Source organism: Micropterus dolomieu, linkage group LG12 (assembly GCF_021292245.1).
Source record: "Micropterus dolomieu isolate WLL.071019.BEF.003 ecotype Adirondacks linkage group LG12, ASM2129224v1, whole genome shotgun sequence".
In the NCBI taxonomy this organism is placed as follows: Eukaryota; Metazoa; Chordata; class Actinopteri; order Centrarchiformes; family Centrarchidae; genus Micropterus; species Micropterus dolomieu.
Window position 1 is genome coordinate 19,832,416 of NC_060161.1, and position 13,569 is coordinate 19,845,984.

Genomic DNA, 13,569 nt, shown 5'->3' on the forward strand with positions numbered 1-13,569 from the left:
CTGTTTCTAAGGTTCCTGAGTTAAGAGATAAGTTGGTGCCAGTTGAGGGCAGGTCTTGGTGAATTTTGTTTCTAATAGCTAGAATTTTATCATTAAAGAAGCTCATGAAGTCGTACTGAGAGCTATGGGAATACTTGGCTCAATAGAGCTGTGACTCTCTGTCAGCCTGGCTACAGTGCTGAAAAGAAACCTGGGGTTGTTCCTATTTTCCTCTATTAATGACGAGTAGTACGCTGCTCTGGCATTACGGAGGGCCTTCCTATAAGTTTTAAGACTATCTTGCCAAATTAAACAAGAATTTTCCACTTTGGTGGAACGCCAATTCCTCTCAAGTTTCCGCGATATTTGCTTTAATTTGCGAGTTTCAGTATTATAACATGGAGCTGACCGTCTTTGTTTTAGTATTTTCTTTTTTAGAGGGGCTACAGAGTCCAGTGTCAATCGCAGCGAGCCTGCAGCACTATCAACAAGATGATCCATTTGGGAGGGACTGAAACTAGCATAGGAGTCCTCCTTGTGACTTGATAATGAATTTAGAGCTGATGGAATCGCATCCTTAAATTTAGCTACAGCACTATCAGACAGACATCTTGTATAGAATTTTTGCCCAATGGCGTGTAGTTCAGCAATACAAACTCAAAAGTTATCAAACAGTGGTCGGACAAAGAGGGATTCTGTAGGAACACCACTAAATGTTCAATTTCAATACCATACACCAAAACAAGGTCGAGGGTGTGGTTAAAACAGTGAGTCGGTTCATGAACACTCTGAGAGAAGCCAATGGAATCTAACAAAGAGATAAACGCAGTACTGAAGCTGTCATTCTCAACATCTACATGAATATTAAAATCCCCTACAATAATAACTTTGTCCGTTTTAAGGACTAAAGTTGACAAAAACTCTGCAAATTCAGATAAGAATTCAGAATACGGGCCAGGTGCTCGGTACACTATAACGAAGAGAATTGGTTGCAGTGATTTCCAACTTGGGTGCGAAAGACTAAGAACAAGACTTTCAAATGAGTTACAGTTTAGTTTAGGTTTAGAGCTGATTAGTAGGCTAGAGTCGAAGATAGCTGCAACTCCACCTCCTCGGCCTGTGCCTCGAGGAATGTGAGTATTAATATGACTGGGAGGGGTGGATTCATTTAGGCTAACATATTCTCCATCACCCAGCCAGGTTTCAGTAAGACCAAATAAATCAATATCATAATCTGATATTAGTTCATTTACTAGTACACCTTTAGAAGAGAGAAATCTGATGTTTAAGAGTCCATATTTAAGTCTCCTATTCGTTTGCACTATTGCTCTTGTGGTTTTAATTTTTATGAGGTTTTTATGCACAGCTCCTCTTCTGTTTACCTTTGATTTAAATAATTTCGATGGTCGGGGGGCAGACACGTCACTATAGGATTTTCACTAAGTAACTCCTGAAATGGAGGAGCAGAGAAGTGTGTTAAACTGCGACTCTGCCTCCTGGTCTCAACTCTGGGTTGTCATGTATTTGGTCCACTAATAAACTTGGCCAGATTTCTAGAAATGAGAGCTGCTCCTTTCCAAGTGGGATGGATGCCGTCTCTCTGAATCAGACCAGGTCTTCCCCAGAAAGTCCGCCAATGATCTACAAAGCCCACATCGTTTGCTGGACACCACCTCGACAGTAAAATACTAATTCCTAATGGGTAGCACTTCAGAACATATTACTAAGACTTAAAGTAGTCATCAAGAGCAAATTACAAGTGAATCATTTAATTCAAGGCAGAAGAAACAAGTGAGATCTATCATTAGCCATCAACCATGTGCAGGATTTGAGGGAAAGTGGCCTGAAACCAACACATAAACTGCACACAATTTTCTCCAGGATTGTCTTTAATTTCTTTTTACAAACAAAATAATGCAGAAGGATCACAGAAAAATTATTCACATGGGGGCTTTAAATATGATTTGAGAGGCGCTCTTGCTCCACAGTTCTTTGTGCATTTTCCAAAACAACAAACAAAATACAACCCTCATGTTTCAAATAACAGATGCAACATGTAACGAGGCCGAGCAGCAGGGACGTGTTGGAGCATAACATCGGGCATTTTAAGACATGTCACAAATCTGAGGCTTCTTTTTATTTAATAAGTCAACTGTTTCTGTCAACAGGTCAGACATGCACAGGTGGATGGCGGCTTTTCCCAACCCCACCAACCCAGAAAGAGAAGAAGAAGAAGTGATATATGAGGACTGGGGTGAGGATGCACACAAAGTGATACAACAGCATGTGGTTTTGTGCGTTTCACATCCACAGATTCTCATGTTTATAAATTCTTTTGCGTGCATGTCAGATTGTCCTCAGGTGCAGTGTGTGGAGCAGTACATTGCCCAGCAGGCAGATGAGCTCACCCTGGAGCCCACTGAGATCATCAACGTCCTCCGCAAAACCAACGAGGGTAAGAACGTGGAGGGAAACCCGGAAGAAAAAGTTATTTTTTTATGTGGCAGACTGTCGCGGAGATGAGCTGGCCTTGAAATCTAAAATACGTTCAGAGAAGATGATTGCATACAGGAAACATCTCTTCCTTTTAAGTGCTTTCAATCTGTGCTTCTGTTAAATTACCAGTGATTTTTCAGATTTGACATTATCAGTCTGTGGATCTAGACAGAGTAAGATTTCAGACAGGTTTCCTATCAAAGAAGTCAAATGTATTAACATGACTTTGCATCATTAATGCTCTATCCTTTGAATCTGCTTGTTTATACACCCTGATCTGCCTTAATCCTCAAACCCCCTCCACCGTAGCAGTTTATTGATTTCTTTCGACTTTCTTGCATGAACGATACAGAAACCTCCAATCTTCCCTTGTTTGTTCTCCTCCCACCCCAACCCACTCCTCTCCTCTCCTCCCCTCCTATCTCCCCCCTCTTCCTCCAAGGCTGTTATGAAGGGATCCGCCTCTCCGACGGTCAGAAGGGCTGGTTCCCCGAGGCAAACGTCATCGAGATCACCAATGAGCACGTGAGGCGGCGAAACATCCGAGAGCGCTACAGAGTCATGCAGGCTGCAGGCATGGTCGCCAAGACCAACACCGTTAACAGAGATAATTTTTAAAAGGACTATAAATGGAGAGAAACACTTCAGACTATTCCGGGAGCTTTATTAGCTGAAGTGTCAGTTTCTAACAACGAGGAAATGAAAGATAAAAGGAGAAGGGTGACTATCATGAGACATCATACCAGAAACGCAGTCGTCACCTTTTTAAAAACTGTGTGAGTGTGCCTTTAAGCAGCTGGGAGCTTGAGGTAGATCATTTACTACTGACACCGAATGTGCATGTGTGCATTCAATAACAGAGATCAGCGTCTGGCAGCAGCAGAGTCGCCTCCTCTTGTGAGCACATAGCCCTGTGTTGATGTGTCATCATGCTCTGCTGTGAAAGCTGCAGTTTGGAAATGCCGATCATTCTAGCCGCTGCTCGACCAGATTGTCCAAATGTCAGACCGGCTGCAAAGAAAAGAGTCGGGTGTTCCCGTAAACGCCTCTTGTGCCACAGTTGTCACACGCACGCACAAGTTGAATCCTCTCATTCCTGGCATGCACAACAACAAGTCGCAACAAGGTGGCCCGAATACAGGACATGACATGTTTTATGATACTTTTGTTTATGATAAAACTAAACACAACATGATGGACCTGCAAAGAAATTTAATTAGGAAGTGCCTTTTACTAAAACTCAGCACACAGACCTACACGAACACTTGTGTCGGCATCAAATCAAGAACAACAGCTTTGAAAGTGCATGTAAATGTGGGCTGAGCTATTGTGCCATTATGTTTCAGATCGTTGTGCTGTCCACTAGCCTTGTAGCTTATGTCACTGGCCATTGTGGAGTATTGCTGTAGCTCCCCCCTGTGAAGATACACTGTATATGTACAATTTGCTGTAAATAGTAAGTGGGGGGTGGAGGGGATTCTCTCCTTCAGAACAGTGGTAGTGCTTTTAATAAAAGTCTGTCCTTTAAACTCTTTGTTTGTTATTCAGTAACAGAGACTCAACTGTTGATCGTTTTTTTATTGAACACTGATGCAGTAGACTGGTCAAGTTGGACGTGAAATTCTCAAATGAGAAAATTGGGGGTATATTTGGGTCAAAGTTATTCAAGTTAAAAACTTGTGCAAAGAACCTTCAACTAGTTGTTTCCATAATGAGAAAGAGGTATGGAAGTCCCTTTTAAAAAAACATTCAGGGACAACAACAGTCACTGCACGATATCCAGTGCCCCCATGTCTCCGAGGCTCAGGAGCACCTGAACAGCATCTCCCTCAGAGTCTGAGAGCGTCCGTTCCTTCACCTCTGAAAAACCTCCAGAGACACTCGAGCTGCCGTCTGAGGAGGGTGAAGACGATGTCACGTATTCCTCACAAACTGGCAGGGGAACATCATCGGCATTCCTTCCCTCCACAAACCTTAAATCCCCGCAGCCTCGTTCTCCACGTTCCCTGTTTTGGGTATAACCAGCAGTTATGAAAAAAGTCTCAGATCCTTGTTGCTGGTGTGGCAGAGGGTCAGGAAGTGTTGCTGCTGAGTTATTGTGATTTTGGCCCCAGGTTTTGTCCTTCTCTATTAGGCTAAAGCGATTCAAGAGGGTGTTAGCTGCTTCAAGCTCCGTATCTGACCAACATCTTCCCTGCTGACCTTGCAAGCTGGCCTCCCTTGTGTGCTGCAGACCGCTACAGAAGGGCTTGTATGCTTCCATAGGTTGAGGGGGACTAAGGAACGGTATGGGGTTCAAGTCTACTCTGCAAAAGTCCATCTGCGGAGCAGTAAAGGTCTTTTCACTGTGTAAGGGCCCTTGGTGGTGCAGTTTCAGGAGGTTAGTAATGGCCTGGTCCTCCTCTGGGGAAAGCTGGAGGACGACCCGGCTTGGCTGCACCGGAGGGTGGAGGGTATTTATTTTCAAGGTGAGGCTGCCCAGATCCCTGGTGGGGTGTGGTCCAGATCGGAATGGGTCTGGACGCGTTGGTGGGGCTGGGCAGGAAGTCATAACTGGTGGCGGGGTGCTGAGCCGGAAGCTATCGAAGACCTGATGGAAAGAAATGAAGGTGGAAAGAAGTTTTAATACGGATGTTAATAATAAGAATTCAGTCTAATCATGAGATGAATCTGTGTGTGATTTAGGCTAATAAGGTGAATAAATTTAACCAACAGTTGCGCCTTGTGCAGCTTCACACACCTTTCATTTATAAATGACCAACATAAAGACATTTCAAGTTCAAACAACTCAGCATTTATGTCACAGGAATAACACTGATCATTATTTCTAAACAGACCTCAGTCATCTTTGGTGCTTTCTTATCATCCCTGCTCGTCAATAAATGTGCTTTCCTTTTCTACACTGCTGTCCAAAATTACTGGTGCATTCACAAATTACAATCATTCACAGGTCTTTGATGGCTTTCCCTAAAAGGAAAAGGGTGTACCTATGTCTGATGCTGTGTCCCGACTGCCAAAACAAACTGCCTCCTCATTTGTCCATGGTCTCAATTTCCTTCCAACCTCCTGGTCAGAGTCTTAACTCTGTCTGACCGGGGACTGAGCCAATCTTATTAAATGTCCCGTCTGAGCCCTTCCATAAGCTCTACCCCCTACAACCACCACCACCCAAAGAGCACAGAGGACAGGCTGGAGCCCCTCATCACCTCAACGTGTGCTCAATACATTCTCACAATCTGGGGTAATTTTTGAATTGGGGAAATGCGTCACATACTTTACAATAATGGCTGTGTTCACTCTTTCACTGCACAGAGAGCGCTACATGCTACTGTACTGCATGTTACATTTGATTACAGTGTGTTATCACCACTGTTTGTGCATTTAGTAGGCGTGACAGCTTTCTATCAGAACCAGAGGCAACTTTTTCAGCACTTTGACCTACAGCAGCTCGTCTGTTGACATGTATCAATGAGCCTTGGCCACCCATGACCCTGTCGCTGGTTCACCACTGTCCCTTCCTTGGACCACTTTTGATAGGTATGACCACTGCAGACCATTTTGGAGATGCTCTGACCCTGTCGTCTAGCCATCACAATTTGTCTCTTGTTAAAGTCGCTCAGATCCTTACACTTGCTCATTTTTCCTTTTCAACTATGAGGGCAAAATGTTCACTTGCTGCCTAATGTATCACACCCACTGACAAGTGCTATTGTTACATCATAATCAGTGTTACTCACTTCACTGTCAGTGGTCATAAAGTTATGGTTGATTGGTGTTGATCATCAAAATTTATCAGTGTTGCTGAATTAATGGTTAAGGGCTCACTTTGCCAGCAGATCTTCTAGATACGGCAGCTTCAAAATTACAATGTTTGCCTCAAACAGCCTTGGCTGTGCTCCAGTCTTGACTCCCTTTGTATGTCATCTTGAATCAAATTTATCTGGTCTTGAGAATGAGGGACTCGTCTTTAAAGTGGTCTTGACTGGGGCCTAGAGTTAACTTTTATTAAAGTTTGGGTGGGAAGATCTATTATCTCCAAACCATTCAAGTTTATTAGTGTGTTTATTCTGTCACCCAGGGACTAAATCCCATGGTTGTATAAAGTATCCAACCATTTATTTATATTTAAAGCACTGCACACACTCACCCTCAACTGCCTCACTATGTTGGGGATCCTCCTGCCACGGCCCATGGTGGGATCAGTGTAGAAAACCTCTGCTGGGGTGATGGGATGTACTGGGGGGCAGACTATGAGAGGTCAGAGAGGTCGCACAGCTGCGTGAAGCTTTGAAACAGATGTTGGTGAAATGGACTCACCTGTTTGGCTGCTGCTGCCCGCGCCGTGAGGGCGTGCAGCCATGTAGAGAGGCAGGAAAGAGGGGTGGTGCAGGGTCCTGCTGCAGAGAGGAGGCAGGGTGGGCTGCCTGGATCTCTGTTTGAGGAGAAACACGGGGGATATGTAAGCTGCTAAAAATCACAAACACCGTGCTGCATTGTTTACAACCTTTGTCGTCAAAGTAAAATGTTGGGCTAGAGAACGGAAGTGAAAGAAAACTCACGACACAATGTCCTTCACTGGAGCTCATGGTTGACTTTTCTGTTCAATAGCTCGGAGAGTCAAAAGTGGCATCTAGCGTTAGTTTACCTTACATGTTGGTGCCAAAAGAAAGTAAAAGTAAAAAATAAACATGTCTACAAAGCGCCCCCTGCTGTTTCAGTCAAGAGACCTCATTTCACTGAGCAGGCATTGAAGATTTTCGATTTAGGAGGAAGTAGGGAGGTCCTTCACTTAAGTAAAAGTACTGATATCACACTGTGAAAATACCTACAAAGTACTACAAAAAGCCCTGCACTGAAATATAAGTATGTATAATCAGGATATCAATAAATTATTACTCATGCTTTAATAGGATTTTACGGATGTAGGCTGGCTGAGGTGCACCTAATTTTTAACTATTTTGTATTGTATTTTTTCATTATGATTAATCTGCTGATTATTTTCTTGAATAATCAATTGGTTTGTAAAAATTTTGAAAATAGTGAAAAATGCTGTCACAATTTCCCAGAGCCCAGCCTGACACCTCACACTGCTTTGTTTTGGGGCAACCAACAGGAATACAATTATTAATAAATTAAAATAAAATAATAAAAATAATTTAAAGAAAAAGCAGCAAATCTTCACATTTGTGAAGTTGCAACCATGAACGCTTTTGTTAAAAAATAAAATAAAGACATAATGATTATTATCAACATTTATTTTCTGGTCAGCTGTCCTTGTATATACTGTTGGGTAGTTTTTTTTTTTTTGTATTTTATGACAGCAGCATATTGCTGGGGAAGCTGTGAAATAGTGAAGTAAAAAGTATATTTCCCTCTGAAATATAGTGGAGTATAAAGTGGCATGAAAACAAAATCCTAGTACCATGTACCAGTACCAAAAATTTGTAAAGTACTTACATTCAACCACAGCCTGCATTTGAATCTCAAAATATAGTAGCACATTCCTAGTTTAAAGTTATTTTAGGTGTGTAAAGATTTTTCCCATCTCCAAAAATGCAATTGTCCTTCTTGAATGCTATAAAGTGAAGCAGATATGTTGTGACTGCATCGCCCTAACTTTGATTAGGCCTTACTGTCCAGCGTACAGTGAGGGGAGTATTCAGAATATTATAGTGCAAGAAAAAAACTCCACTACAGGACATTTTCTGCTTTCAAAGTTATTTTACTTTTTAATGTATCCAAACCAACCTGCCCATTCCATCATTATATTATGCATAATCGTATTACTGATGCCTTAAATGTTGCAACTGGTTAAAGGTTTAAGTTTTTAAATGTTAAACCTTAATTTGCATGTTAATAGTAACTATAACTGCCAGATAATGTAGTCAAGTAAAGGAAAAAAAAAAAAAAAAAATGTAATGGAGTAGAAGTATAAAGAAGAAAAGGTGCAGTATACTAAAAGTGTATTTAGAAAGGGAGTACATTTACTCAATTACTGCCAGGGTAGTCAGTCAAGCCCTTGTAGTTGGATTATAGCTGTAATGCCTCCGACTTGGCATATTGATGTAGCAACAGTTCTATCATCATTTACCTTGAATGTACAGATCTTCAAAAAAAAAAATTTAAAAAAGTTGCTTTCACCCAAATCTAACAGCCCTTTAGACACTTTGTTGTCTCCACATAGTGTTTAACTTTGGGTGTGCACATTACCATCGGTCTGTATAGTGGGTGTTGGACAAGTCATGCAATGGACAAATACAGCACTTTATGAAAGAAACTTTATTAAATTCCATTTAAAATGATACTGCCTTTGGATTTGGGCAGCATTTCCTTTATTTTGCAAGAATCCTTCCATTCCTGTGAAAAATGTCAAACAGTAAGTCAACTGACGAGCTCCCCGATTACATGTGAATTTTACTCATTCTACTGATCCTTTTTTTTATTTATTTATATATATATATATATATATATATATATATATATATAAAAAGTCACATTCTTTTTCTCTTTCCACAATTTTTGTCATTTAAGTTCTCACACATCATCCTCATTCCACTGTTCTACTTGAAACCTAGAGCTCAGGCAGGTGGACAGCAGGTCGGAATGAGACAGGTAGTGCGGTTGCAGCAGGTGCCGCAGTGGGCTTGATGGTAGGACTCTGCAGAGCTACAGCGCAGAAAGAGCAAAAATGCGAACGAATATAATGAGCGTGAACTGGTCATCATCCACCAGGTGAACAAACCACTGTACCTGCTGCGGGCTGCTTCGTGTGGATGATGCTGCCGATGCCAGCTGTGTCAGACTCAAACTTGTACACTGAGAAGAGGCGATAGAGACTAGCCAGAGGATATGTGCACTGTATTGTAGTCCTGCAAGACAAGAGGATAACTTTGAGAAATAATGTACAGCATTGGATAGGTAGCCGAGGTATAGGCAAATAATGTAGTTGTAGACAGAAAGTGCATTTATCAACTCCTCATGCTAGCAACTGTAAGTGGAAGCTGGTGTATAAATACATCTGTAATACAACTCTTCATAGGAAGAGTTATAATTGCAGGAAATACTGTACATCAAACTTGAAGAAAAAAAAAAATCCCTATACTTGCATTAATGAGTTATAAACCATATTTTAAAATGTTAATATATTTTATTTTAGGCTAAATATGGGTACTGGTGGGGTGAGGATACATACCTCTCAGCATGACCAGAAACGACCTTGTTCTTGCCGTAGAAAATCTCATTTTGATAAGTCACATTTTCCTTTCCAAGCTGAAGAAGTCAAATTTATGACACAGATAAGTAAGGATCCAAGTGTTGTCAGTGTCAAGGATAGTTTTACATTAGTAAGCAGCAGTACCTTGACCATGGATCCACAGCTGTTGACCGGAAAAGAGAAGAGAGCCCTGGTGTCATCTGCCTCTCTGGGTCCACAGTTTTTATCTATAAGGTTTGTTCTAGCAGGGATCCCACCTCTTGGGACGGCCAGAGACAAGTCAGCCACCACAGTCATCATCCCATCAGCCGAACACACTAGAGAAAGAATTTTTAACTCATCTGTGTGTAAAATCCCAAAACCACCCAATACAGCAAGTTCTTACTAATGAGTTCAGGAGCAGAGAAGAGGCAAGTCATGACAGCTGAACTCTGGACCTCGGATGCTTCACGATCCCACACAATGACCTCAAAAGTGCCAGAGAAGCCCTTCAAAGTAACGTCCTGTAGAATATACATGCAGCTTAGTCACTGATGTCCTCGGTCCAGGCAACGCCTGAAGAGATGCTTCCAGTAGGAGATTCCTCATCTCACCTTGTACTTGTAGCCATGAGTGAAGAGCGGCACATTGAGCAGCAGACTCCGGCTATCATTGCTCATGATGTAGCCGTGCTGGGCTGCCAGCTCCGACGTCAGCGGGTCAGAGCCGACACGGAGCTCCCACAGGTAGCCAAATGGCCGGTGGTCCAGTTTGAAGCTGATCCCAGACTCGGAACAGGCGGCATCCAAGGATGGAGGATCTGTCAAATACAAGACCGTGGATACTCTGCTCACTGCTAATACAAACAGTGACAATTTTCTACATGTTGAAGTGTAATGACTTACAGACATCTGTGAACAATGCCTCAATAGATGCCAGGTGGTAATACAGTTCGTTTTCAGGCAGAACAGTCAGTGTGTAGTTGATGTCCAGCCTATAGTAAAGAACTGCATCTTCTCTGGAGTACTAGGAGACACAAAATACAGTTATGACAGACGCAAGGAGCAAAAGCCAAAAGCCAGCCTACTTCAGAAAGATCTTTACCTGCTGTATGACATCAGGGTCATCAAAAGGCACCTTCAGGGTGTAGCCATGAGTGTTGTTGGGATAAACAACATTTGTGATGGCGCGGCTGCTCTCATTTGTAAAGGGAACTGTAGGTTCTTGTCCATTCAAATTAACAGCTGCCAACTCAACGTCTTCAGGGACGTCGCCGAGGTAGATCGTGAAGGTGCGCTCCTCAAGAACCGTTCCTGAAACGAGAAGCCATTCAGATTATGGTTGCAGCAACTTGGCCAATGTCTTGTCCTAAGACTTACGGTTTGCAGTGAAAACAGGGCGTGGCAGTAGGGGAGTGGCCAGTGTCCTGTGGAAGCGAAGTCTGGTCTCTACTTGATCCTCATCCACTGAGATTTGCTCCAAGTAGAAATCAAAGACGTAAAACTCGTAGAGGTTGCCAGACACAAAGCTCTGCAATGATATTTTGTGGACACGGTCAGGTTTAAAATGCCTCAAATACCCAATTTCCTGCTTTATTAAAAACAAATCCAGAAAATCTCAAGCATCTCATCTGTTAATGAGTTGAATGTGCAATAAATTTGAGCTCATTTTGGCTGTTAAGACTACATATTAGGGTCATAATTGTGCCTTCTGACCTTCCTGTATCCCCCAGGAGCATTATAGGGAATGCTGATCTGCAGTGTGGCGTTGTGCTTCTCCACAATGTAGCCTCTCTCCACTGCAACCCGCTGTTCCTCAAGTTCACCATTGAGTCCAATGTTGACCTGCGTCATGTGTAGACCAGACCCCAACGGATGCATCACCTCAGGAGTCTCCCACACCATGTAGCCGCGGTCGTCATATGATCCCTCATCTGTAAAAAGATGAATATTGCAGCTTGAACTGTAAACTTTTAAGTCCAATGCTAATGACAGATCATTGTACTGACCCATGGAGCAAGCAGCCACCAGGTCGACTATGAGGATGATCCATCTTTGTCTGGAGAACAGAGTTGCACGGACCACCTCTACTGGAACACCGTTCACCTGGAGAGACATTCAAAAAACCAACCATGCTTTTACACCAGGGAATAAGGTTGAGATAATGTATAAGATGAAACCTTACTGGTCTTGCAAAGTTTACCTCAGTGCTGAGCGAGTCTGGTTGTCCATACGGTGTACGAAATACCAGCCTTCCATCTGTCAACTGGATCACATAACCCTGCTTATGAGCTTTAGAGGGATTAATAGGCATCAACTTCTCCCCATCTCCGTGCAACGTCACCTGCCAGTCTGAAGCATTTGAGGCATAGGTCTGGGAAAGAATCACCATTTTATTCTATTGCAGCAAAATTCATGAAAGTGACAACTTCGGTAGTATTACACATTCAAGTTGAAACATACGGTTTGTGGAGCAGCTTGCCAGTTAGCTTCCTTTGTCCCAGATGGACAGGTGACTTCACGCCTCACAGACACCTAGAGACACATTACGATTGGAATACATTTGAAATGATTCCTTAAATTTAACATTTTCAAGTATGTACCAAAGCTTACTTCCATGTAGTTGGTCTCACAGGTAACCTCTCTGGGAGACCAGGGGAGAACGGGAGAACAGGCCTTGTTCAAGGAATAGGTGACCAACTTTCCTTCATGGGTTACAATCAGGTTGAAGTTGAATGTGAACACTTTGTCATCCTGAAACAACAAGTAGAAGTTATGGGATGCCAAACCTAGCCTGTATAGTATTAGTGTGAGTCCTTTGTACACACTTTGTTGCCAGTGTGACAGCTGAAGTAAGAGGCTTGGAGCTCCACGTGGCCCTGTAGCGGGAGAACACTGATACTGTAGCCACACACTGCTGCATACTGCTTAGTGATGGGGTACACACCTGTCCCATCTGGAAGACAGTTATTAGGACAAACATCTCACTTCATCTGTTAAATTAATTTTTTTTTAAACAAGTGTCACACTTCATTGATTGGATGCTTGATTTGAGGGGAGCTAAATTTTTGATGAAGCTGGGAATTACTTACCAACGGCATTAAAGCGAGGTTCATTCCCAGTGAATGAGAGATTAACAGCAATCATCAAGAAACGGTCACAACACTCCATATCGAGAACTCCTGCATGAACATACATGTGTCAAAATGGTTTACAGTTGTAGGCCTATAAGCAAACATTTTAAGCCTTACCCTCGGGAATGTCATCACATTTTGCAGTTGACCACACGAAGAGGAGCAAGGTCACACTGTAAGATAAAAAGCAGAAATAAGTCTCATGCAAGAGAACTGCATCAATGTCACCTAACAGCTTGTAAGTTACCCTCAAGAACCTTACCCAAGGCAAACCCTAAAAGCCATAGATGCTGATGTGTTGACAGTGTCTAAAGCTAGTCTAGCTACTAGCAAACTACACCTGCTAACCAACACAAGCTAATGCACGCCACTTGGTATATTCTGGTTAAAATGGCAACATGTTGGGGGATCTCCTGCATCCGCTTTTAAGTCAGTTTCTTAACCAACCAACCAACCAGAGGCCCTGATGCATTACAACCACATGCGTAGCTCATTAGCAATCAGGCTGTCTTCAATCTGTGGACCTTTCACAGCAAACATTTGACTTCACAGGTGCAGCAAATGACATTAAGATGGCGGTTTTCCATTCTTCTTCCCACTCCTTTTCGAAAAAGTCTTTAACTGTAATTATTGTTAATTAATTTATTATTGTCTTATTCTAAATCACTTTGATTTGTTTTCTTGATTTCATTTTCTTGTCGGATGTTCTTTTTACATATATTCGAAATAAACATAATTTAAAAACCCAGCATGTTTAATACCAGAGCCC

General features: G+C 42.3%; 3 protein-coding genes across 4 annotated transcripts in view; 1 reads left to right on the forward strand and 2 right to left on the reverse strand.

Annotated features, from left to right (window-relative positions):
• arhgef15b (Rho guanine nucleotide exchange factor 15b) overlaps positions 1 to 4,004 on the forward strand; it is a 20,177-nt gene extending 16,173 nt beyond the window's left edge. Inside the window, exons 14-16 of the mRNA XM_046065428.1 lie at positions 2,148 to 2,233; positions 2,330 to 2,434; positions 2,918 to 4,004. Coding sequence (XP_045921384.1) covers positions 2,148 to 2,233; positions 2,330 to 2,434; positions 2,918 to 3,093 — 367 coding nt within the window. The 3' untranslated portion in view covers positions 3,094 to 4,004. The remainder of the gene's footprint in view (positions 1 to 2,147; positions 2,234 to 2,329; positions 2,435 to 2,917) is intronic.
• Positions 2,886 to 7,222, reverse strand: LOC123980873. Of its 2 annotated transcripts, none has more exons than XM_046065430.1 (4): positions 7,035 to 7,222; positions 6,793 to 6,907; positions 6,623 to 6,711; positions 2,886 to 5,065 (listed from the first exon to the last, which is right to left on the reverse strand). In XM_046065430.1, exons 1-4 carry the CDS (start codon positions 7,059 to 7,061, stop codon positions 4,241 to 4,243), a joined length of 1,056 nt encoding a protein of 351 aa, XP_045921386.1. In that variant the 5' UTR covers positions 7,062 to 7,222; the 3' UTR covers positions 2,886 to 4,240. The 2 variants fall into 2 exon arrangements, with proteins under 2 accessions (XP_045921386.1, XP_045921385.1); XM_046065429.1 differs by having other exon boundaries at positions 6,623 to 6,723.
• Positions 7,223 to 8,735: 1,513 nt separating this feature from the next.
• On the reverse strand, positions 8,736 to 13,223 carry LOC123980515. The gene is made up of 19 exons (XM_046064937.1): positions 13,063 to 13,223; positions 12,918 to 12,973; positions 12,759 to 12,848; positions 12,495 to 12,622; positions 12,280 to 12,420; positions 12,130 to 12,201; positions 11,870 to 12,040; positions 11,676 to 11,772; positions 11,383 to 11,600; positions 11,047 to 11,197; positions 10,772 to 10,980; positions 10,573 to 10,693; positions 10,282 to 10,487; positions 10,074 to 10,191; positions 9,833 to 10,005; positions 9,668 to 9,744; positions 9,226 to 9,344; positions 9,014 to 9,141; positions 8,736 to 8,832 (listed from the first exon to the last, which is right to left on the reverse strand). The coding sequence occupies exons 1-18, from the start codon at positions 13,083 to 13,085 to the stop codon at positions 9,047 to 9,049; spliced, it is 2,265 nt and encodes a 754-aa protein (XP_045920893.1). The 5' UTR covers positions 13,086 to 13,223; the 3' UTR covers positions 8,736 to 8,832; positions 9,014 to 9,046.
• Between the last annotated feature and the right edge of the window lie 346 nt (positions 13,224 to 13,569).